The sequence below is a fragment of the Corapipo altera genome, unplaced genomic scaffold (assembly GCF_003945725.1).
Source record: "Corapipo altera isolate COAL_440 unplaced genomic scaffold, ASM394572v1 0, whole genome shotgun sequence".
NCBI classification, from domain to species: Eukaryota; Metazoa; Chordata; class Aves; order Passeriformes; family Pipridae; genus Corapipo; species Corapipo altera.
Genome location: NW_020884872.1, coordinates 81,540,956 through 81,565,383, shown reverse-complemented (window position 1 = coordinate 81,565,383; position 24,428 = coordinate 81,540,956). Strand labels below are relative to the sequence as shown.

Below are 24,428 nucleotides of genomic sequence, written 5' to 3'. Positions count from 1 at the left end.
TCCTTTAATCACCTGAGTTAATAGCCTGTGCCATTGGACTGTGCAAGCTCAAGGGAGGCTTCCCCGCAGTGGTCCAATGCTGTGCAGTGAGACGTTTACCCACTTTTGTAGAACTTGATCCATTTTTGCCCATTGAGCAGCTGAATATTTGTTGTAGTAAATTTGCACAGTCAGTCTGTTAAACTGAACATACACTGGTTAATAATGTGGGAATTTTATGCAGTTCTTATGCTCAGTTGGGATGTCAGTGCCAAAGTTAGTCGTGTGTGTGTGTGCATGTTTGTTTTGCCTTTTTTTAGGCTTGTTTTGTCTGGCTGTTGAAAGAATTAGCAGATGTTTCATTTGATTCGTGATGCTGGATGCCACCTCCTGGAACTGGTGTTTTAATTAGGTGGCACCAGATGCTTGTTTGGTAGAGAGCGAGTCAAGGCATGCTCATCCTGGGAATGCCAATGTCGTCGCAATGCCATTGCCACTTCCCCTCTGGTTTTGTCCTAGAAGTAGTGCTTTCTGCAACGAATATCCACAGTCTTTCCTCATTCTCAACCTCTGCTTTACATCTAGGTTGTGCCTTCGAGTCCCTTGCAAGGACCATTCCATCAGACCTTGATTTGTGTGCCCCAGTGCATTGCTTAAAAATTACTGACCAGCTGGAATAATGCTGTTGTGTTTTCCTAGGATCTTCTCCCAGCAGCAGTCAGGGTCAGAAACCTTGATAGCACAGCTCCTCTTGGCATTACAAATCGAGATTAAGGCACAGCCAGTGCTGCCTTTTAGTGGCATGATCACAGTGCCAGTTAAAAGAGATCCTTTCAGCTAACTTGTTCCCATGACAGCAGCTATACAGACGTAAGCTTTTAAGAGTCAATTTGGGCATGCAGGCAGTGGGTGACATGGTCTTGAAGTGGGATTCATTGTGGCCATCGGACATCCAGAAACAGGGAGACAGCAGGAGTAATTCCAGCATACCGTGCAGCTTATAAATGGCTGTAATATAAAGTTTAATATTCTGCTCGGCTAGGAGCCACGCAGACACCTGATTGTTGTTCTGTGTGCAAATGGCACCTGTACATAGCAAAGTGGTCCTTGGATCTGTTTTTGGAGATTGTTGCAAAACAGGGAGAAGAGCTGGTTTACCTGTCACCCTCTTTCAAAAAGTAAGACAGAGCAGGCCATATTTCTCATCCCTCACTGCCTCTGGGACATTACTTAAAATGTTTCAACCTCATTGGATACCTTTCTCCTCTTTGGACTGACCCTTGGGAGTGTTTGGGGAGATGCCTGGCAGTCGCTCATGCTGCAGCATGGCTGTGGTGCTGCTAGGCAGCCTTTGGGCATGGCCACCCTGCTGCCATCCAGTCCAGTTAGCCTTCTCCAGACCTTACTAGCACAACTATCAGTCTATCAGTACCAAACCTTAACCTTGAACTAAAGATATCTGAATATGTCAGTGCCTTTTGCAGTTCACACCTCTGGAGTATGAAATGAAATAGGAGTGTGCTCCATTCAGGCTTTTTGGCCATGGAGCTTTCCAGCCTAATCCCTGGTATGATGGTTTTGAATGACAAATTTTCCTCTTGTTCGCCTTCAGTATCCTAGTGAATTTGTGTTTTACTTAGTATCACTGGTGCAAATACTTAATCAATTAGAATAAGCATGAAGTGATTCATCTATTTATTTTGAGAGGTTGAATGCCTGACCACAGTATGTTTTCTTACATTTTACAATTTAATAGTAGCCTGAGGTGCTGTATTAATTTTACTTTACTGCTCCAAGAGGCTAAGATATGGCTGTTTGGTTCTCTCCTGCTTTAGTTTAGCAATGTTCTGTAAAATTATGATGACTGCTTGGTAGCTGGAGCTTTACTGTTGTATTTTTGACTGATGCTGGACTTACTCCTCTGTTAAATAGGTGCAGAAGCACCTGGTGGCTGGGAGTTTTATTAATGTTTATCAAGAGCTCCTGAAGTGCTGTTGTATAAAGCCTAACTATTTTCTAAAGAATACCATCCTTCAAAAATTCCTGAACACTGAGTCTTGAGGAAGAGAGTTTGATTACAAACCATCAAATTTAAAATTCTTCTGTTTGAAAGGAAAAAATGACTGCTGAAAGATGCCTTATATGTTCTCTTCCCAGTGGCCCTGTGACCCTGTACTCTCTTGAGGTCAAGACAAATATAATTCCATCCTGTAACTGAAAAAGCAAATAAACCCAAAGATATTATTATTTGTTATTAGGGTTTTGGTCCTCACCACAGTATGTTTATAAGGTAAACTCAAGTTTAATGGAACAGACTTACCTGTTAGAGAATCGAGTCTTGAATTACACTTTCCGAAGTAAGCTTTCCTGAAGAAGCCAGAATCTATCAAGCATGCTGTCAGAGTTTTAGTGCGCAGCACTGGATAAGTGGACATGTTACGTCTCAATTAAGAATGGAAGATAAATGGATGGTAGTAAATGGAGGTCATGGGTTAGAGGCATTTAATGGAAGAAATGGAAATGAAAATTGGAAAGCAATCTGAGGGATCTTGAGAAGATAAGAATGAAGGAAACTCAGTTAGGGGGAGCCATGCTTCTGCTCTTGGATCTGGGATAATTTCCTGGGTTTTGTTTAGTAGAGTTTATTGCTTTCACTATCGGCAAAGTTGCATTATAAATAAATTATTACATTCCATTTTATGATTTGCTCACACTGATGCATTTCAAACGGAGAAAATATAATCTCCATTTCAAATTTGTGTATAAATAGACAAATAGACTTTTCATAAGTGCAGCCTATTGATTTGCCCTAGGCAAAGCCCACACTGGTATTAGGAGTGTTTAAGAACTTGAAGCATAAAATACAAGTATATTTTAAAAAGCTAAAATATTCACAAGTGCAAATTCAAATGTTAAGTGTTTATGAAAGCTCCGAACTGCATACAATGATAGATTTGTAAGGCAATCCATGCAGAGAAAGCATACTATGTATTTATGGTTTGGCCATTTACAGAAAATAAAGTAAATCACCTTTCCTTTTCCCCTCTTTCATTTGAAATATATGTGTCTGTGAGTGTATGTGCTGTGGTTTTATACATATCATACCTGTCTGTACATATACAACATTTCATCATGATGATTAAGTGTGATAGAGAGATAGAAGTCTGTGGTGCATAATGAGCACATAAGTGTTGTGTCCACAGCAAAGCCCTTATTTTCTGTGTCTTATTTCATTAGGGCTCATGCTGGTGGCTTCCCTCAAGGCATGATGCAGCGTATATTGGTACTGCAACATTTCATTATTTACTTTATCAAGATGCTCACTTTCCTTCCCTCTTTAGGGAGCTTAGTTTGCCTCATCATAAAACACTTTAAAATTGCACTGCTGCACTTTGTTTGTGTGTATATATACATATACACATACACAAGCTGGGGAAGGCAATACTTACTCCTACAGAGTGCATCTGAACCTTCCCCTGAATAAGCAAGGGAGCATCTGAATGGATGCTGAAGTCTCAGCACTCCTTTGGTTCCAGACTGCCTGCTTTGCTTCCCAGTGACTTAGGTAGAGCCATAATGTCTCCTGGAACTGTGGACAGGCAAAGCTGGTAGAAACAGCTGTGACTTTGGAAAACTCTTACAGGATAGGGTTATACTTTGGAGAGCAGCAACCCGAGCACATTTATTTGCTTCTCTCTGTTCAGAGGGGAAAAGAAGCCCCCACAGAGTCACTGGCACTGTTCCCAATTATCATGATAGGGTTATCTGCATCGACTCTTTTATTGTACTGCTCTGATTTGCCACAGTCCCTTGTGTATGTCAGCTTGCTACTCCCTTCTGTTTTCTTGTCTGAAGAAGGGTATCCTACCTGTGGAAGACTTTTAAAGATAAATATAAGACTAGAGCTTCCCCAAGATGAAAAGAATCATGCTCTCCACCAGTATACTCCAGCGTATTTCCATATACTCTTTGAACTTGGATGTAGAGTGAAACAGTAGTATAATTATGTTCTGCTTGTGCATGGTCTGGTGTTTGGTGTTATAACTCCTGCTCCATTTCCTCTATGCAAGGCAGAAAATTAAACTTTTGACTATCTTAATGATCATGTGCAGTTTTTCCTGTGGAGGTACTGCGAGGTTGCTCAAAGGGATTTGGAAAAAATCCAACATGGAAATGAATTCTAGTTATTTCACTTTTTGCAATCACAGATATGGCTGTAGGTGAAGGGCCTCCCATGCAAGTCTTGTAGTTATCTCTAAGACTTTCCTTTTAGAAAGATGCACAGAAGCATCTGGGATTGCACTTGGCAATTTTTTCCATACTAAGAGAGAGTCAGCTTAATTGTGAGAAGTCTTTGAAGACTGATGACAACTTTTGGTGAAAGGTGTATGGTGTTGAGGTAGTTTTTGGGAAATCAGAAAAGGAGGTTCAAGAGGGTTGTGGGAGCATCCTATCATCTTCCACACAAAATAAGACACTTTAAAAAAAAAGCCAACAACAAACCCAAACTTTTAAGGAAGGTGAGAGTATTCAAGTTACATCCAGGACAGGATTTTGGGACCAGTCAAGTTGTGCAAGAAAGGACTTTGAAGCTGATAATTTCTAAGTCACAGCAGCTCCCCAGCCTGCCCTTTTGGGCTTTTTAAAAGCCTTCTTTTAGAAGGACTAAACTCTGTAGTTGCTTCAATAGGACTACAGTTAAAATCAGCACGCAGTCAAGAAGTGGACTGTCCTGTCCTGTGCTTTTTGGTAATTCTGAAGGTCTGCAAGGTCAGGTCTCAGTTAATGGAAGCACCAGACCCAGTTTCTTCAGTAGCCTTCTAGCTTGTGAGCTCAGATTAGGGCATCAGGAGTTTGCTGTGTGGTTTGTGGTATGAATTGGTGGGTATCAGCTTTTCAACCATCAGTTACCAGCCATCCACAGGTGGTTGTGGCTCTCCTTGGTTAATTTCAGAATGACAGTGTGGGCGAAAGCATATGCGGTTCCCCTGCAGAGGTTCAGCATCTATCCAAAGTGTGTCTCATAGGGCCTGCTTTGTGGAGGGTCATTCCCCAGTAGTGAAAGAGGTCTGGGGTATTAGGCCCATTCTTGTTATTATAAGCACTACTAGAACCAGTCCTGTGTCTGTTCAACAGGGGAAACTGAAGTGCTGTCCTTTCTGAAGCAAACACAGGAAATGTTCCTGATCTTCTTGATGTTGAAAGATGATCTGAACAAAATGTTGGCCTCTAGTCAACCCTCTTGCATTTTACATCCTCTGCACAAGAAGGATGAAAGGCGGGGAGTCTCTTTCTCAGCCTCTCTAAAGAATCACAGAATATGCTGAGTTGGAAGAGACCCACAAGGATGATTGAGTCCAACTCCTTGCCTTGCACAGGACCCTCCCCAAGAGTCACATCATGTGCCCAAGAATATTGTCCAAACACTTCTGGAACTCGGTCAGAAGAGAGGAGAGAGTACACCTAAAAGCATGCTTAAGAAAAAATGAAGGCCTTTGCTTCTGGGCAATTTAAAGCAGTACTACTGATCCCAAACAAGTTACCTCTTTTTTGCCATGCTGACTGTTGAGTACCTTGGCCCCTGTACACAAAGCCAATGTGATACAGAGGAAAATCTTCCATTTTCTGGACCTGAGGAGAGTCCTGCAAATGGCTCTAGATAAAACTTTGGGTTTCAGTGAATCCAGTCTGCACGTCACAGTGAAATGCAAAGTGAATTGCAAAACAGGATTGTGGACAATACTGATCAAGTATATACTGCCTGGAGAGTCTTTATCCACTGGAAAATTCACTCAAAGAAACACAAGGGCAATTAATTGTTCTTACAAAGCCACAAAGTTGGCTGTCTGAGAGCATGTTCCAATCTAACACCAGGCCACTTCCTGCCACCCCTACAGTGCATCCCTCCTGGTCCTCTTCCTGGACAGAAGCAGTGGACAAGAGCAATGCTCCGGGCTCACTGGTGGTCACTACCAGCACATGTGCTGCTTCTGATGACGTGTGCACATCTGTAGAACAGGTCTTCAATTTCTTGTCTGCCCTCATACATGACAGCGAGAAGATACCAGGAGCTTTTTTTTTTCATTAAGATGTGTTTTCTCCCCACCATAGCAATGAGGTGGTGGGGCGAAAAAAAAATGACCGTGGGAGTGGAGCTGGATATGTTGGGAGTGCTTCCACCCCTCAGAATCACCCAGTGAGTGTCCTCTTTCCAAACTCCTTGGAGGAAACAGCTGGACACTGTTCACAGATCTGTAGTGCTTCAAACCAGGAAAGACCAGATAATTTGATTTCATCCTTTTTTATATCTCTGTCTATTTTACATCACTTTCATACCTTTTTACTAAAAGATTTTTCTCTAACTAAAGCATAGCATGCATTTACCATGAAATGTTTTCCCCCCAACAGTTTGTAGTTCTCATTTGCAGATGTCTAGAGAATATTCCAGGAATTAATCATCTGCTTTAAAAAAAATAAGTAATAAAGGGTATCAAGCTGATTGCTAATTTTATTTTTCCTGGCTTCAGTTTCCAATCATTAGATATTGCTCCACCTTATTTTGTTAGATTAAAGAGCCTTTTGCTTCCCAGTAATATTTCCCCATGAATCTTACATGGATTTTTCTAATCAAGTTGCCCCTTCATATTCTTTTTAATAAGCTTAGCAGATTGAAATCTTAAACTCCCTTACCATAAATCATTGTCTCTGCCCCTCAGACTGTTTGTGGAGCTCTTTTTTGTTAATCTTCTCCAATTTTTTGATTTGTAAAATAGACTCTGGAGTCATACACAGTATATCTGAGCAGAGGAAACATGACTGAGCCTTGGAGGAGGGTTTAAATGGTGCTCCTCTGCTGGCTTTGTGCATCACACTCTCCTCTTCCCTGCAGTGTTCATGTTCAAGGGCAGCATGGCTATTAAATCCATTTCGGAGGTTCTCTTTCTCTCCTGTTTGACTGCTCCTCTGGGTTAATGTTTGGATAGGAAGATAAAGGCAGATTCCATGGTTATTGTTATTGCTTTTTTCATAGGGTTGCTCGTTTGCTGTGGGCCAGAAGAAACAGCCAGAAGAGGAAGAGGGTGAGGGAAGCAGGAAAGATGACTCTATTTCCAGTATAATTTATAATAATACTACTCTGTTTTCAGTATGACAGGTATAACTAAAAAGTGAAAGACATTTACTACGTGGAATATTCCCAGTATATCCTTGTCTGCTCTGGCCAACCATCCTGGGCTGACACTCCTCAGTGCTGGGAACCATCAGAAGAGCCAGTGCCTGTTTGAGATGTACTTGAGGCTGGGTAAAGTCAGCATTGCAGTCCTCAGTGTGAGATCACTTGCTCTCCAGGGCAGCCTCCCGCAGCAACCAGGCTACCCTGCAGAGCTGCCTGCACTTCCCTCCGCCTCCCTCACCACTGGCACTAAACAGCTGGAGCAGATTGGCACAGATTTTGCAGAAGGGTTCCCAAAGCAATCTCTTGTACTGTAGGCAGTACAAAGGATGCAGATCTTTGTATAAAGGAAGAGGACCCTGCACAGAAGTCCCTTGTCAGGACTTTTATTGGAATCCTTTTGAACATCCTTTGCCTTTTTTCTCCATTTCTTCTTCCTGCTTCGGCTTTGCTGCACTTATGATCTTATTTCTAAAATAACCAGGAGCAAACCCTTCTTTTTAAAATAGCTTCCCAGTCCTGCAGGCAGAGGACACATGAGTCGGACTTTGATCTCTCTATTAATCTACTAAACAGAATGTGCAGAAAATCTGGGTTACTCTGGGCGTTAGCCAGACCCTTTGAGAAAAAAATGCCTCTGTTCAAACAGATTATTATTGAGGGTTAAGAGCTTTCATTGTTGGTGCTAGCAATGTGAGGATTTCTGCTAGTACCATCCCCACATTTGGTTTGGTTGGGAAGGCTGTGGAGGTTGGCACAAGGCACGCAAGAGTTTTGAAATCCCAGTGGTGCTCCGAAAATAAGACAGAACTTGTCATCTGCTGTAGGGACAAACAGATATAGATGGATAAATGTGTGCAGAGAGATTATAATATTGAAGAGAATTCACAGGTTGTAATTCGTGTGTGGCTAGAAATGCAGTAGCCACAAATAGGTTAAAAAAACAAGGGGGAAAAAGCATAATCAGTAGAGTGAAATTATACCATCAGCTGTTGTTCTTCTGAGTTGCATTAAGAGTGTATTCCCACAGTAGGTCTTCCTGTAAGGTTTTGTAAAAGTTTGAGGTATCTGAATTTTACACGACACCTACCACGGTCACAAAATTGTACTTTTCATTCGTTTTTCTTAGCCCTGTGGCTGAAAAGTTGAGCCTGTGCACCTCACAAGTAGGGACCATATTTTGTCGTGCCTCTGAGACCAAAGGGGAAGGTGAATCTGCCACCCCCAGAGAGATAGTGGTAGCATCCCATATTCATAAAAGTTGAACAATATGGCTCAATCTGTGAGGGCTGGCAGGACATCCCATTTGTCAGAGTAGCATCACAGTTTGTCCTATTGTTCTCAAGCACTTGTAGTCAGTAGGGAACGGTACGTGGCAGTGGTTTAGTCATCTCTGGAGCTTCATGACTCCTCTCAGCCTGGTTTTACTGCTGGATTTTATTGCACTGTTTGGCAGTGATGGAGTGAGTTAAGCTTTGACAGAGATTATTCATAAATTAGAGATTTCATTATTGTATTCATGCTTTTGAAAGCAGTTCGTTTTTCCCAGAGTTGTCCATTGTGTATTTTTTGTTTATCCACATAAGGTTTTTTATTTTTTCCCCAAGCCAAAGATATTAAAGCAAGATGAATATGGATATTTCTTTCAATAAGTAGAGGTGTGTAATGGAAGATACAGAAATGGTAATAAACCCTAGTCAGGTAAAAATGCTGGCACATCTTATTTCATTTAATTCATAAGCGGAAGAAGATAGAGAATTTATTTGACTAAGCCTCTGGTTCAGTGTCTTGATAATATGTTTGGAAAATTGCTCTGAAATTGATGTGTAAGTGACCTTGAAGGTGTCCTATTTAAGTGATAGCTCATTTTGATGTGAAGTTGTAAGACTTCCTCCCATGGCCCCAAATAAAGCAAGCAAAGGAAACCAGCACTGAATTTAAAGTCATTTCAAAGTAAAGAAGGAAGAATCTCTCCTCAAAACTCAAAATATAAATAACCTGGAAGGTCAAGTGCCTAATCTGAGATGAGCCTCTATTTCAATATCATTAAGATGCTGCTTTATTGAGAAGTCTGCCCTTGTGGCAGCAGTCCCCCAGCCCTGGTGTCTGCCTTGGGACACCTGGGGAGCTGTGATCAGACTCCTGAGAATACCTATGGTGGTGGCACTGCTAGTTCAGGATGCAGCCATTCACCCTTTAAATCACATCATTCTTATATGCATGTATACACAGACTCCATATTTCTGATATTCACATACATATATACGATCTATTATGTATAAATACTAATAATTTCATAAATATTCATGTAGTCATATGTGGTTTAAAAAATATAAAATATACATATATTTATTTTTATTATTTTTACTTGAGAGTGAAGTGACCAGACCTAAGCTTGATTATCGCCTTTAATTAGTTGAATTTCTCCTCTACCTCTAGTAAATAAAGTTATGTTTATGTTTTGCAGCCTGAGGCAGGGCTGGCCAGGGTTCCTGCTCAGACAGGACACCATCCCCAGCCTGGTGTCAAGGTCATGCTCATGTAAGTTATGCTGATGGGCTGTGCTTGATTTAATGGCCCTGACAGACCTGAACTACAATTGCACTGTACATTTAAGTCACATGAGCATCCTTGACTTCAGCTGGGCTGTTGGCTGGCCCAAGACCTCAGAGGTCAGAGGAATCATAGAATCGTTAAGGTTGGAAAAGACCTCTAAGGTCATCGAGTCATTAAAAATCAGAGTTTCCATATGTACCTGAGCTGAATTTCAAACCAACTGGCCAAGCTTGGTCTCTAAACCATTGCATGGTGCTGGTTTCTTCTATGAGCAGAAGGAGTTTACAGTCTGTACAGTGGTGCTGTGCTCACAGCAGCAGTGGTGGTCCCACCTTTGCAAAGAGCCAACAAAGAACTTAAACTTGCCTCTGAAATACGTGGTGGCATGTCATGTCCAGTAAGAATTGTAAAGCTGTACATTATCTACCTACATGCAAATATATTACGTTTATTAATGCTGACTGTCCTTGTCATGATTTTGGCTGGTTGTGATGGTCATATTGTGTGTGTAATATCATGGTAAAGGGTGTATTTGCAGGTTAATTCAGTGTCAGTGAAAATAGTATTGCTGAGGATTAGTTTTCTAGTTCTCTTTACTGCTCTGGGAACGCAGAAGTAATATTCACCAAAGAAACTGCAGTATGAGATAACAGTAAATTTATATATTCAAAACATCAGTAAAAGAGAGAAAATTAGAAACTGAGCCCTAGACAGGAATGTTACCTGTCTTTCATTGTCTGACAAGAATGGTTTGTTATATATGTTTTGTATTTGAACCAGACATAAGAATATTAGGAAGTTGTAGGTATGTATAGCCTTACAAAGTTAATATTGCTTTTGGACTTGTTTCTGGGTATGATCTAATCTCAATTTAAGTCAATGGGGGTATTTCTTTTTGCTTCAGTACAAACTGAGCTTGTGTTTTAATGTGCATTAAAACCTACAAAATTTGTGCAATAAAATAAAAACACGAGGCCACACTTTGCACAGTGGGGGGCCTTCAAAGAAGGCATTGAAATAGTGTTTAATCACCAGAGTAAGGAGCCTGATTTTCAAAGCTGCCGGCTGCAAGCAGTGGGGGGGTGAGCAGTAGGTCTCCTTCATGCTTCGGTTGAGTTTGTGGCTGATGTGATACTGCCGTCCGTATTCAGAACTGGCCCTGGTGATTTATGGCTTGAGAAGACTTTAAAAAAGGGTGAATATAATGTATGGTTTATTCTGATTCCCACTGGCTTTTGTGGTCCAAGTGTGCTGAATCGATCTGGCATTGGTGCTCAGGTTCGCATCTTCATTACACTAAAACTGTTTAATCCTGTGGGTTATATTTACAGTTTACCACTAATGGAAATATTGAAATAAATATCTCCCAAAAGATGTATACACTCTGCTTTTATATACAGAGAGCTGTTCTATGCGTAAGACCTAAATAAAGAAAAAAAAAAACAACATAGAAAGGGTTAGGCATAATGCTAGTTTTCTTGAAATCATAAATATTCTTCCTTAATTGGGTGTGAAATTCCTGTCTACAAATCATGCAGTTTTGGTTGATTTTACATTCGTTTCTTTGATGAATAATGGGCTTGCAGTATTTTTAAACTTCTCTTGCTTACGATAGCTCTCCACGAAGTGTCCTTCAGGAACCACATCTGTGCTTAATGCAAGAAATCTGAATTAGCTCTGATATTTGCATTTACACTCACAAATCTTTCCATGGCTCCCCTGTGCAACAATGTGTGGAGGCAGGATCCGTCCAGAGCTCCAAAGTAGGAGCACAGGTAAGCATATGGAAAGCCTTTGTCTTGGTGCAGCCAGAGGAGGTGTGTAAGTTCTTTCTTCCCCCTCTACATTTTAGACTGAGAAAAAAAAAATAAAAATCATTAATAAACTGTTTTCTTTTAAAGCTACATTTATTTTTTTTTTCCCCCAGCAAGGCAATGCAAGTGAGGAGCTTTGGCTGACAGCTCGGTGACAACCAAGGTGTTGTGTTTACTGCCAGGAGACTCACAGAGTCTTTGATGAGGATCATGAATAATTAGTAGAATTTCAGAATCAGTGATTTTTCCATTTCTTCCTTTGAGGGATGTAACACAGCCCTGAGTACTTCGCTGTTAGTCGGCATTCCTGATGGCCTCATTTCTGTCATTTTAATTAGGGGACAAACCAGCTTCTACTTTGTAGCTGGTTTGCACTGAGCCCCTTTGTTTTGAAGCTGGAGGAGGGAGAGGCAGACAAGGGCTCTGGAAATTGTTTTTTCAAAAATTTCATGTCAGAAGCTGATGTGGCCCTTGGACATATTGAGGAAGTTTGCTGGCTTCCTGAGATCTGGAGTCAGGAAGGTGCATCCGTTACCCGTAGTCCTTCAGTCACCCTAAAGTTCATATATTTTTATAGCAACTTTAACCACTAAACTTTCCATTTGCACGAGGAGCTGGCTTTGGGTGGCATGTTGCACTCCGACAGCTGGGAATATCTGCAAATGTGTTACTGGAGCATCACCTCCATCCCACACTGTAGCTCCTGCTGAAGGCGTGTTCTGCCTTTGCTGCCTCTCCTCTATGGCCACTCCTGGGTCAGGCTCTGGGAATAAGTAGGCCGTTTACTTTATCTAACCTTTCCTGATTGCCCAGTCCAAGGTGCATGTTTGTGCAATTAGCTCATACTCCTGAAAAAGGTTGAGAAGAACAAGCAGTATCATTGAGGCTGTTCCAATTGTCAGCTGAGCTGATGGTATTAAGCAAAATGTAGCCCTGTGAAACCACTGCAGTATTTTGAAAAAGAGATAACTAAGGGTTTTTCTGTACTATTTCTGCGTGACAGAAGTTTTTGAAAGAGTAGCAGATACTTCCTAGTCAGTCCTCTTTCCTCAAATCTTGTTCATTGTTTGCTGAGAGTATGCCTACTTAACATTGGCAACTTTTATCACACGGGCTACTGAGTCACTCAGCAAAATGGCGTGCTACATTATATTTTGCAGCTAAGCCAATAACTTGGGTAGAAGAATAGGTTATATTGTAATGTCCCAGTACCAAGGTGCCAAATAATGGGAGATTCTGGCCTGTCCCTGACAAGCAGTTACTCCTGCCAGATATCCTCTGTGTTGAGTATTTGCACTCTCCTTTTTCTGCCATTGACTTCCTGCCATCAGACCTCGGTTTGCTTTTCTCAGCTAGATTAAAGAGCTTTGTAACTCTCTTTTGACTTTTCCATGCACAGCTTCTTACAGACCACCAAGTTGTCTTTTAATCTTGCCTTGAAAAAACTAAACAGAATTGAACCCCTTTCAATGGTTGTGCTATTGAAGGTATTAATGAAGGATGATCTGACTTTTAGGAGGAACATATGTGTGTAGCAGATATCCATGGCGATTGGCACCTATGTAAACACCCGGGTTGACAGCTCCAGTAAACATTCTCTTAAAGAGCTGTGGCAGGTCCATCCATCACACTACCTATATACACAGTACTGTCAAATGTGTAAAGTAAACAAACAGGGGACAAAAAAGAAGTGATGAAAGAAATAATGCTTTTCTCTAATCCCTTTTTGTTTTAAGAGCCTCTCAGGTTTCTCATCACTATAGTAGATACATAACTTTCAGATAATTTTTGAGTGGACCATGTCATTTGAAGTGGTCTGCTGACAGATATGCAGCAAATCAGTGGGAGAGGAAAGAGGGAAATCCAGTTTGCAGATTCTTTGTTCACTTTAAGAGCCACTAGTTTCTTGCCCCCTCCTTTTTTTTTTTTTGCCTTCATCCTTAATAATGTAGTGTTTCGTTGTGTCCAATTGCAGGAGCCATACAGAAAAAATTATCCCATTATTTTCTCAGGGAAAGAGGGAAAACAAGCCTTAGAGAGAAACAAGCACACAACCTTCACATTGCTGGCACATTGCCGAGCCCAAGGGCTGAACTTAATTTACATATAAATGTGCCCAGGATTTTAATCAGCAACTAATGCACTCTGTTGTTATTTTTCACTTACAGTGTTTGCAATGCAATGTCTGCTGAATTGCATAGGGCATGTACACTTGAAGGAATGCATTGACAGGCATACTGGTGGCATCACTTTTTGGATTGATGGCTAGCTTCTTTTCTGAGGCTGCCCTGGGCCTGAAGTGGTGCTGGCTCCAGACCTTCAGAGACTTTGCAAAATCTGACCAAGGGCAACATTAAGAGCTGGCTTGGTTGTTTTTCAGCTGTCTAATGTAGAAATGCAGTAATGCCTCTGTGGTGTAGCATCTCAGTGGATGGGAACACCTGTTTTTTCTGTCTTGTTCAGAACTGTGTCTGCAAAATCCTTGAACTTTTTAGTCTTTAGCCACTTTGGAATTTTCAGGATTTCTGCTGGTGTTTCTTCTTACTTCTTGATTTGTTTAGCTCAGGTGTCGTTACTTTGTTCATGTTTCTCTTCTAATTAGCAGGCAGCTGGAAAGAGTGCACCACAAAAGCTGTCCAAAAAAACCCTTAGAGCTGCTCCCAAAGGCCTCTTCTCCCCTCTACTCTCCTGATCCTGAAAACAAAATTTTGTCTTTCTGTAGTATCTGTTAATATTTTTAAGCTTTGAAGTAAGTGATGTGTTTTCTGAATTTATTGTGATCTTATCTGAAATTATTGTGATCCTATCCCATCTTATCCCAAAGGGTATTCCCATCCTTTCCCATACTTGCATTCAGCTAAAGTGAGTGAGAACGTACCTGTGGATTCCCAGGGAATTTTTTTCAGCTCCTGATGCCGGCTCTATCAGCCTGTTCACATTCATGCTATAGCAATGAAGAAGCAGTGCTGATGATCAAGCGTCGTAATTAGTCTTAAGGGTTAACACCTCATATGAAGATGACATTTGACATCCATCTGGAAAGTGTCAGCCATACCTACGTGGAGAGATTGGTTAAATATTTGGGCAGCATGTGTATTCTTGTGGGTACTAACTTTATACCCATATATGGGTATACAGCAAGGAGGCATTTTGTGCAGAACATTCAAGAGCATGGTGGAAAGTGTTCCCCAGGGTGATGGAAAGGTTTCCATGTGGAAAACCTGAAAGGGAACAAAAGCATTATTATTTATCAGGCTTCTGTGTGGTGTTGACAGGTGAAATGACAAGACTTATTGAGGAAAAGGAATTACTTTATATCTGGGACCTTTTAATAAATCTAAAGTAAAAAGAAGAACCAGTGTAGCAGACCTGTTGGTAGTTGCTAATGCTTGTTCAATGATCCTTTCCTTCTGAAGTACAGAAATGAAAAGTAACTGTTGCCAGGAGTTATAAAATGGAGGGATGACTCAGAAGATAGATTTATTATCATCTCAGTATCAGTGAAATTCAGCTTCATAAACATAGTTTAATCTGCTAAAACCTTCTGTGCTCTCACTGAGGGAAAACCCTACTTATTTCAAATTTTGTTTAAAGATCTAAAATCATTCATCTTGTCTTGTGAATAAATCATCATTTCTAAGATCACTGCTATTCATCCTTTTTGCCTTGTTCTTGACCATGCAGATTTTATTTTATTTATTTGTTTCCATGGGGTGTCATTTGTTATGGGCTCTTCTCATCTCTGCGATATAATTTCTCTTTTGGACTTCTACGCCTTTTCATCACAGTTCACTACATATTTCATGTTTCTACAGAAACTCATTACATAGCACAGGCTGCTGCCAACAAGAATATTTAGAATACACTCTGCTTTTGTCCTCTGGTGCTGCACTGCTCACCTTCCTTGGGTGAATAATGCATCTGAGACAGAAAGACATGGATCTGAGGTTGCTAAAAAATGACCTAAGCCCATACATGACCGGAATCAGTACTGCTCCTTTCCCCTTCCTCTCTTACATGGCTGATCAAAGTAGTATTAAAAGACATAATAAAAAAATCCAAAATGTGAAAAGTTTTAAAATTTTATCAAATATATCCTGTAAGACAAGGGCAGTTACATGAGACATCTCTGTAGCTGTGTGGTGGGTTCTGTGCTGCCTTTAAAACTTTTCTAAGACTTCAAGCTGTCATGGAAATAGTGCAATCTGATCCTTAAAAAAAACACCAAATCCAAAAAGACATGCAAGTCTCTTATTAGTGCTGACCTTAGAGCATCTCTGTCCTTAATGATTAACTGACAATTTTGTTCTAAGTAGCATCAAACACATCTGAGACTAAATTCAGATTTCTTGTTTTCCTGTTTTACTCTGCAATTTCTCCGTCAACCTACTGTTGACGCCTTGATGATCTGCAGACTGTCCTTTTGAGTATTTCCCAAGCTTGACATCCACTACATTACTGTGTCTCTCAAGATTTAATAATGCTATATTAGGAGAGGAAAATGTTCTTGATATATGTGTCACAGAAGTGGTGGGAAAGTGCATTTCCTTGTTTTGTGCTGGTGTGATTGTTTGTGTGGTACTGGTGTATTTGGTCCTCTGTGCATTCATGTTCAGTGCTTAAGCTAGTGAAGGTTTGAACTACACCAATATGAGCAGGTCTTATAGTGGCAGGAAGAGTTTCTGGTTTATCATAGAATCAGAATGGTTTGGGTTGGAAGGGACCTGAAAGGCCATCTGGTTCCAACCAGACACAAAACAGGTGTTCATGTCAGGGAGAATGAATTTCTGTATCAGGCAGAAATGAGGTAGGTGGAAGTTCTTCATGGCAGGAACTGTGCAGGCACAGGGGTGGTACTTGGACCCCTCTCTGTGGCTCTGTTATACACAAGCACACTTTCTCTTGTGGTTTCTTAGGACCAGGTAGGAAAGCAGCTGATGTAATTGTATATATAAAACAAACATATGCATGTAATGTATATATGTGTGTGTGTATATATATGTAACGTATATATGTAATATTTTCTTACACCAGTAGGTAAAGTGGTCACGCTCTTCCTTCCCCTGTGACAAAAGAGGATATGCTCGTTGTCTAAGGGCCAATGTTTAAGGGCTACCATGTGAGCTTTTGATTGCTTGTTATCCAGGATTTTGGCATTGTGCAATGAGCAATCTCATTATTAAATTTACCATCTATTTTCTGAACTTGAATGGATATATTTTAAACTGCCGCCTAGGTTTTCTTGTTTAGCAATGGCACAGACAGGAGCTTGAAAAGAAAAGCCACTTTTTTTGTGCAATTCATTGTCAATAGTTGTATCTCTCCCTACCAAGGTTTATACAAGTTTGCATCACCAGCAGAAAATGATGGTGTTTCTTCTATTACTCTGCTAGCTGCAGTTCTAGCAAGGAATTGGCATTAGGACATTTATGAAGAGCCATCTTTTTACCTTCCCTTCCTCAATTTCTGGGTACAAAATACTTGAGCTGAACAAAACAGTTCCTGAGCTCATTTCTGGTTTAATTTTTTCCACAACCTGAATTTTTCTAAGGGTGGAGCTTTTCTTATATGCTGAACATTCATTGATTCTGTTCCTGACATCCTCTGCTTGCTGTTTTTCCGCAGGAGTTATCTACACAGCAGATATTCTTGACCGGGAGACAACCAAATCCTACTGGTTGACAGTGTATGCGACTGATCATGGTGTTGTCCCACTCTACACTACCATTGAAGTCTACATTGAAGTGGAGGACATGAATGACAATGCCCCTCTCACCTCTGAGCCTATCTATTACCCAGTCATCATGGAAAACTCCCCAAAGGATGTATCTGTCATTCAGATCCAAGCCCAGGACCCTGACTCCAGCACTAATGAAAAACTGACTTACCGGATTACAAGTGGAAATCCCCAGAACTTCTTTGTGATCAATCCCAAAACAGGTAACAAAATCCTGCAGCCTCAGGGTGGTGGAGAATGCAATTTACATATTTATCACCTTGCTCCCCTTCAGAATCCACTGGTGCTGCATTGCTTTCCAAACCTCTGTTTTCTGGTTGCGTATGTGACTAAAGCATCTTGTATGTGTGTAAAGCATTCTTTTTTGCATTGCTTTTTTGCATTTTTTGCACGAAAGCACTGGCAGGTGATGTGCTGCAGATGTGCTGCTGCTGCGATCGCTCTTCCATGGGTCACTGGCTGTTGCCTCTTCCCTGCATCTGTAGGGATGAGACTTTTCTACACTGAGTCTGCGGAGTAATGCTAAGAAGCAGATCCAAGCTGCTGCAGGTTACAGAGCAGTGTTTCTTTCTTTATAAGCTGGTGTAGCACTGTTGGAGTGACATGATAGTTGTCCAGCACATGCAATTAGGCTTCTCATGACAGTAGCTGAATGTAATTCTACAGCTTGTTTTATACAAAAAGGCAGTTTAGATGACCCAGAAGTCCCTCTGGCCTTTAAAAAGAAAAAAATCTGTGTGTTTCCATTGATTTTTAACAGCTGGGGATGTAGCCTCTGGGTGCAGTGTTGCAGATATGGTGATTGTTTTAAGTTAAAGTACTGTTGTTGCCTGGCAGTGGAGCATCGCGCCTGCGCACACCAGCTCTGCACATCTGTGCCCTTGGTGCGTTTGCTGAACAAGGCTGGTAAATAAATTGCCTCAGGAGATGTAACCTGAGGTTGTGGGTGCTCTGTTGGGTGCCTACATGTGCCTGGCAGCAAGTGTTTCTCACTCCAGCATGTACCCAGCTGTTCCTCACTTACTGGGCTGGTGGGGACCCTCCAGCATGGTCTAGAGCTAGAGACTCAAGAGGGTCTTTCATAGCAATATGCTGATCTTTATGAAAGTAGTTCAGATGATTCACGCAGTGCTCCAACTGGTTGTCATGTTCCTAGTTTTGATCTGGGGTTTTGATTTTAATTTTTTTTAAGTTTATTTATATCTGCTGCAAATTTCTAAGCAGCTAGAAAACCAGAAGGAATAGACCTGAGAGGGAACATTTTTAATTTCGTGTAGAGAAAAATGATGTTCACTAAATAGCTTTTCAACATTTGACTGGGCAATCCTATTGCAATGTGTGGCATAAGAAGGGGTCAGGATCTTCTCAGGCATAAGCCCAGGTGAAGAATTATGGAGCACATATAATCACTATGTTCAATCTGCCGAGCCCTAAGGCACACATCTCACTTATTTTTAACACTTGGAATGGCCGAAGATGCTCTTCCATCTGCACCCCTTCTCCCCCTCCCCACCCCATAAATCCCATCTGGGCAAAGTAGCATAGTTAAGACTCACAGTGTTTAATGCTTGTGCTTCCCTTCCATCGGCTCCTCCCACAGAGCAATCTGCTCAGCTCAGCTCTGCTTATCCGCATGGCAGTCAGGGTGAGCCCGTGACAAGGACCGGAGCTGGGCACGCTGCAGCCCTGCAGCATCCTAGCCTGGTGGCACACCCTGTGGATTGGCTCTTTGTCCCTCTGGAGAGCAGCAGGGATGCTTTTCCGTAACAATGAGATCTTCATTCTCACAGTTAACACTGAAAATGGTTAATCTTCATTTGCACCGTGGAAATTGCTGTCTGAGAACTAATAGGCTTCAGGATGAGGAACTTTGCTGCTTAGGTAACTCCTGAAGGCCCCCCTTGTGCTAGGTGAGCATCCTGGCTGGTGACTGGCTGTGATTTGTCATGGAAGGGATAAACCATTCCCTTCTATCCAATTTGGTGCTAAACACAGCGCAATGAGAATTGAGCAAAGTGGCCTATTTGAGTGTGGTTTTGCCTTTTAAAATGAGCCTGACAGAGTGTATGTGTACAGAGATGCCTCGTCCCAAAGAGAAGCGCCAGGCCTTGACATTAGGAGGCTTTCTCCTGATGGGATGTAGATGTCCGAAGGAAAAAGCATAATGGATTTTCCTAGAGAGTGCCCCTGGGGGTCTCTGGCCAGGCTCCTTTCAGCCATCTCCCTGCAGTTGCACTAGTTTTTCTAAGACAATAATTTCCGCTCCAGTTGTTTTGTACAGGAGACTTCTGCACACGTGGGAGAGGTTCGTAGTATGCCAGACCCGTACGCTTGCTGGGAATCAGCACAGCAGTAACTCGTGTAGAGCTTTGCAGAGCAGCCCTAAATGCGACAGCACGCTGTATAATTAAGATGAAAAGGTTTAACATGAACCCAAATATGCTGCGATTGCTGTGTACGTAGGCTGAACGAGCATGCTCCTGCTGTCGGGGGAGAACAGTCGTTCGAGAAAGGGGATCTTTTATTTTCTTTGTCGCTTGGGAAGTTTAAACACTGCCAGCAAAATGACATCTCACTCCTGTGAGTAATCCATTGCTGAGAAGCAACATCAAGGCGAAATCCTGCATTTTTTACATCCTCTAGTGGGAAGCGGCAGAAGTTGTTCTTGACTAGAGACAGGGAGTTTGCTGGAGCATAGGGATGTTCTCAGTTGTCTTTGGAGCTCAGCAATGACTGTGTTTGCCTTCCTTTGGAAGCTACCTTATAGGTCATGCAGGTCAGGCAGGTTTCTGGAGGCACATGTACCACTGCATGTGTTGCCATCTGATCAAGGCACCAGGCAGTAACATAGGGAATCCAGATTTTGTTCTCTGTTCTGATACAGGATCATAATTGCAGCCAAATTTTACACTCTTGATTGATTACCTGGATCTCAGAAGCAACAATACTCCTTGTATGCCATGTATGTAGGTAGAAGAAACTTTTTAGTAGACAACTTGCCACTTCCTACATTTTTATAGACTGGCACAGCTCACGGTGGCTGTTCTAGGTAGTCAAACTGCAAATGTATCATGTGCTTTTGGATCTGTTTGAAGGCAGTCTTCAGACCTGTCACGATTATTACCTGCAATTTCCTCTGTGTGTTTGAGAGAGAGGAAGAGTTGCTCCTGCAGGAGTGAAAGGCTGCTAAAAAGCCACTAGTAGCAAGACTTAGACACCAAAGTCACCCTGGGCAGCTCATGCTCTCACTAGAGGCTGACTGCTTCAGCAGTACAAATGGGTGGCAAGGGATCTCCTCATCGGGCTTGGGGTTTATATGGGTGCTCTGAGGAGGAGGACTGGAACATGAGCCACCCTCCTGTGTGCCACTGGCTTTATACGGAAAGGCGGTGTGGGCAACCTCCCATGAAGGCCTTTTTTTTCTCGCCTTGATATTTTTTCTAAAATACAGCCAACCATCAGTTTGCGCCTCAGTCTGCACTTTTATCTCATGAACTGGTATTCATAGGTACAAGTATTAAGTGAATAATGTAGCACATGAGTATGTGTGAAACCGTAAATCATTCATGCTGGAGAACAAGGCAGCCTTGTCCTGCAGACTGGTGGAGACTGCTGCCTAAGTGTAGCAGGTCCAAGAGCAAACTGGGATTTTTCCTTATAGTGGGCAAGAGGAATATATTGCAAAGCACAGTTTTGTGAGAGGGATAAGAAACATGTTTTTCAAATGGTTGAGATAACTCTAGGGGTTACATGACTACCGAGAAAGGCATTCCTCTGTGCTTTTGTTTCCCAGCTCTGTGTACACATGGCAGCAGTGGAGGCATTCCTGGACCTCAGCATCTTCAAAGCTGGGTGTCAGCCTAAACCCTGATGTGGCTGATGGGAGAGCCAGGGGTTTCCCTCTTAGCTTGCCTTTTATGCCTGGTAGGGCTTAAGGTTACTTTGACAGAGCACAGTGTCACAGGGCTGTGCTGCTTTGTGGGCAGTGTGAGATGGGGCTGAGGAGGAAGAAGGCAAAGCTGCTGGCAGAGCATCTGGGCTGGCCAGCTGCCAAGAGTGCCACAGTGGGCCAGAGCCAAGTGAGTTATTTTGTGATGAGAGGCTTGTGGAAAAAGGTAAATAAAACAGAAGATGGAGTTAATAAAAAAATTGATTGATTAGATCTGTAAATTCTTACTTTTATTTCATGTATATAGGTGTTAATTTCACAGCACAGGGGTAATTTGTTGCATTGATTTATTATGTTTCTGTGTTCCGAAGAAAAAAAAAAAATTTAATTCAAACCATTGCATTATTTTGTCTAGTGTTCACATATTTTGAACAAACCCAGTAAGCTTCTCTTCAGTCTTATGCAGATTACTTGAGATACTTTAACTAACATGTCAACAGATCAAATTTCACTCTTGTGCACATTGTTATTAATTAATTTATACTAAACTTATGCTGTGTGTCTGGAAAAGCCAGTTACACCTTGCTTAGTCTCTTGCTGTCACCATTATAACAAAGGCAGACCTGTGACACCCCTGAAACAGTATTTGCTGTGGTATATAAGGCAAGATGGGTATAGTGGGTTTAGAAATAGTGCATGTAGGTCAGTACATCTTTCCAGAGCAGTAATTACTCTGCCTCTGGAAGTTGTCTCTGAACTGTCACATGGGCACCTAGATTTGGAAAGAGACTGGATATTTTCATGCTGAAGTAGTATTAATATTTATATAAGCTAATATGGGGTTAGTGAATGTCAGAATTTAATTTTTATGAATGTTGCTTTTCTGAGTAGGCTGGGCTTTGCTTTCTTTTGCACTCACAAAGTCAGGTGGCCTAGGATCCTCGCTGAATGCCACATTTGCCATGCCATGCTAAAATGGTGCTTCACCCTCCTCCTATACGTCCTGATTTTTATGGATGCTTTTGTTTGGTTTGTCCCAAAAAATCCCCACACATCTTTGCTCTCACAGACTGAGCCAAATCCAGTGGTCTGCTGCTGCACTGTGTTCTGATGGCTGCCAGCAGCATAGCTTCTGGATACCCAGTGCCTCTTTTCAGCTCAGAAGTAATAGAATCATAGAATGATTTGAGTTGGAAGGGACCTTAAAAATCATCTAGTTCCAACCCCCTGCCATGGGCAGGGACACCTTCCACTAGACCAGGTTGCTCAAAAGCCCCATTCAACCTTGCCTTGAACACTTCCAGGGATGGGGTATCCACAGCTTCTCTGAGTAACCTGTTCCAGTGCCTCACTACCCTCACAGTAAAGAATTTCTTTCTAATATCTAATCTAAACCTACCCTCTGTCACTTTATAGCCATTACCCCTTTTCCTAGCACTACATGCCTTTGTAAAGAGAAGAGGGACCTTGGGCTTCCTAAAACCTTCCACCATGTAATGATTAAAGGTAAATTATGGACCATTAAAAAGATTAAATAAAATTACTTTTTGATGACATTTCTGAGGGACTTTGAGTCAACAATATTAAGCTAAACTTAATATTACTTTGGTTCTGTTGTCACTCTGCTCTTGTAAGAGCCATTTAATGCTACTTTTTTTTTCTTTAAGTCTGTTCCTCAAGAATGGACAACATTATATATTTATTCATTCTTGACCAATGATTCTCCCTCCTTTCACCCCAGCATGGATGTCCAGCTGCACTACTGACACTGTAGTTGATTCTGTGCGTGCTGCTAGTCTTAATAAGCTTCCTCTGAAATAAGATTTTCCATGTTTTGTAAATGAAGGCTTCTAGCTTTTTTTTGGTTTTGTAGTCTAACTTGTGATCTTTCAATGATCAAATCAGAAAATGTGTTTAGAATTTTGATGGTGTTGCAGATCATCTCCCTTCCACTGGGTGCTCTTTCTGAAGCGGATCTCCCACGTGTGTTGTCCATGAAGCCCTTTTTGGCAGCTCATATGTGTGATGTAAATCATCTCTGCAGATCATATGAATGAATAGCTCACTGCTACTCTGTCCAAGACCAGAGAAGACCTTGCAAAGGACAAAAACATGGGTTGTAGGGCTCTCCAGTCAAAGGTGAATTTGAGGAATTGGTCTCCTTTTCCATCTGTGGTCTGAACAACTTCTGACTTCACCAAAAGTTGCAGAGTCCACCCCAATATATCCATCACTGATATGTAACCATCCATAACTAATACAGATTTTTACAATGTGATTCCCCTACTGCATTAGCTGGCTTCCATTCTCTGTAATTTATGTTGTATCAACATACGTTAAATGATCTACTTTCTTTTCTTTCATTTCTCTATTATTTAAAAGCGTGGTGCTAAATTACTTTTTTGTAATATATTCACTGTTAAAAATTGAGCTTTGGAGCATTTTAAGAGCTTTAATTTCTGCTTTGGGATGGCTCATTCTTTAATAGATACCATATTTCCAGTGGTTTGATCCCAGGGTTAGAAGCTAGGAAATCAGAGGACTATGGATATTGGAGTTACATACTTAATCACAGTGGGACCTAGAAGCCTGCTGGGCACTGTATAGCATGTTAGACAAAGTTCCTGCCTCAAGGAATTTGTCATAATAACAATAATAGTAGTAATAATTAAGAAAAAAGAGGAGAAGAAAAAACCAGGGAGGAGTGGATGTAAATCATCAAGTCCATCTGCTTGCCAGGGCACGTTTATTCCACAGAGTAAATTTTCAATTAACTCCTGAGCTGCAGCACAGAAGCGACATGAACTCTTCTTTTGACTTTGAGTGAGTCATCTCACCTCATTGTTTTTCTTTTTTTTTTGTGTAAGTGGAAATATTTTCTTACCTTTTGTGATTGTCTTGTAATTTAATTCACAGTAGACGGTTTGCAGATCAAATACTCTCTGGAAATGCAAGCTATTGATTTTTCAGGAATCTTGGTGTTAATAGACATCCATGCACAGTCATGTATTCATAGGCATACAAAAAAAAAAAAAAAAAAAAAAGAGAGGAGCAAGCATAACTTCCAAAATGGTAGGATGAAGAGCAATATAAAACCTCTTCAGACTAAGTAAGTAGTAAGTATAGTCTAGCGGCCAGCCCACTGATTCCACTGAAAATGAGAGAATTTGGGCTCAGTTGGCATGTCTCTTCCCTCCTCTCCAGCAGTGATTCCCTTTTTAATCTGTATATGTTATCTGTGGAGGGGATAAAGGTGTGAGCTGTATCACCTTAGTTGAGAGA

General features: G+C 41.4%; 1 protein-coding gene across 10 annotated transcripts in view; it reads left to right on the top strand.

Moving 5' to 3' along the window:
* FAT3 (FAT atypical cadherin 3) overlaps positions 1-24,428 on the top strand; it is a 403,423-nt gene that overhangs the window by 168,284 nt on the left and 210,711 nt on the right. For all 10 annotated transcript variants that reach the window (XM_027651027.1, XM_027650956.1, XM_027651114.1 and 7 more), the window contains one exon: positions 17,146-17,460. In XM_027651027.1, coding sequence (XP_027506828.1) covers positions 17,146-17,460 — 315 coding nt within the window. The remainder of the gene's footprint in view (positions 1-17,145; positions 17,461-24,428) is intronic.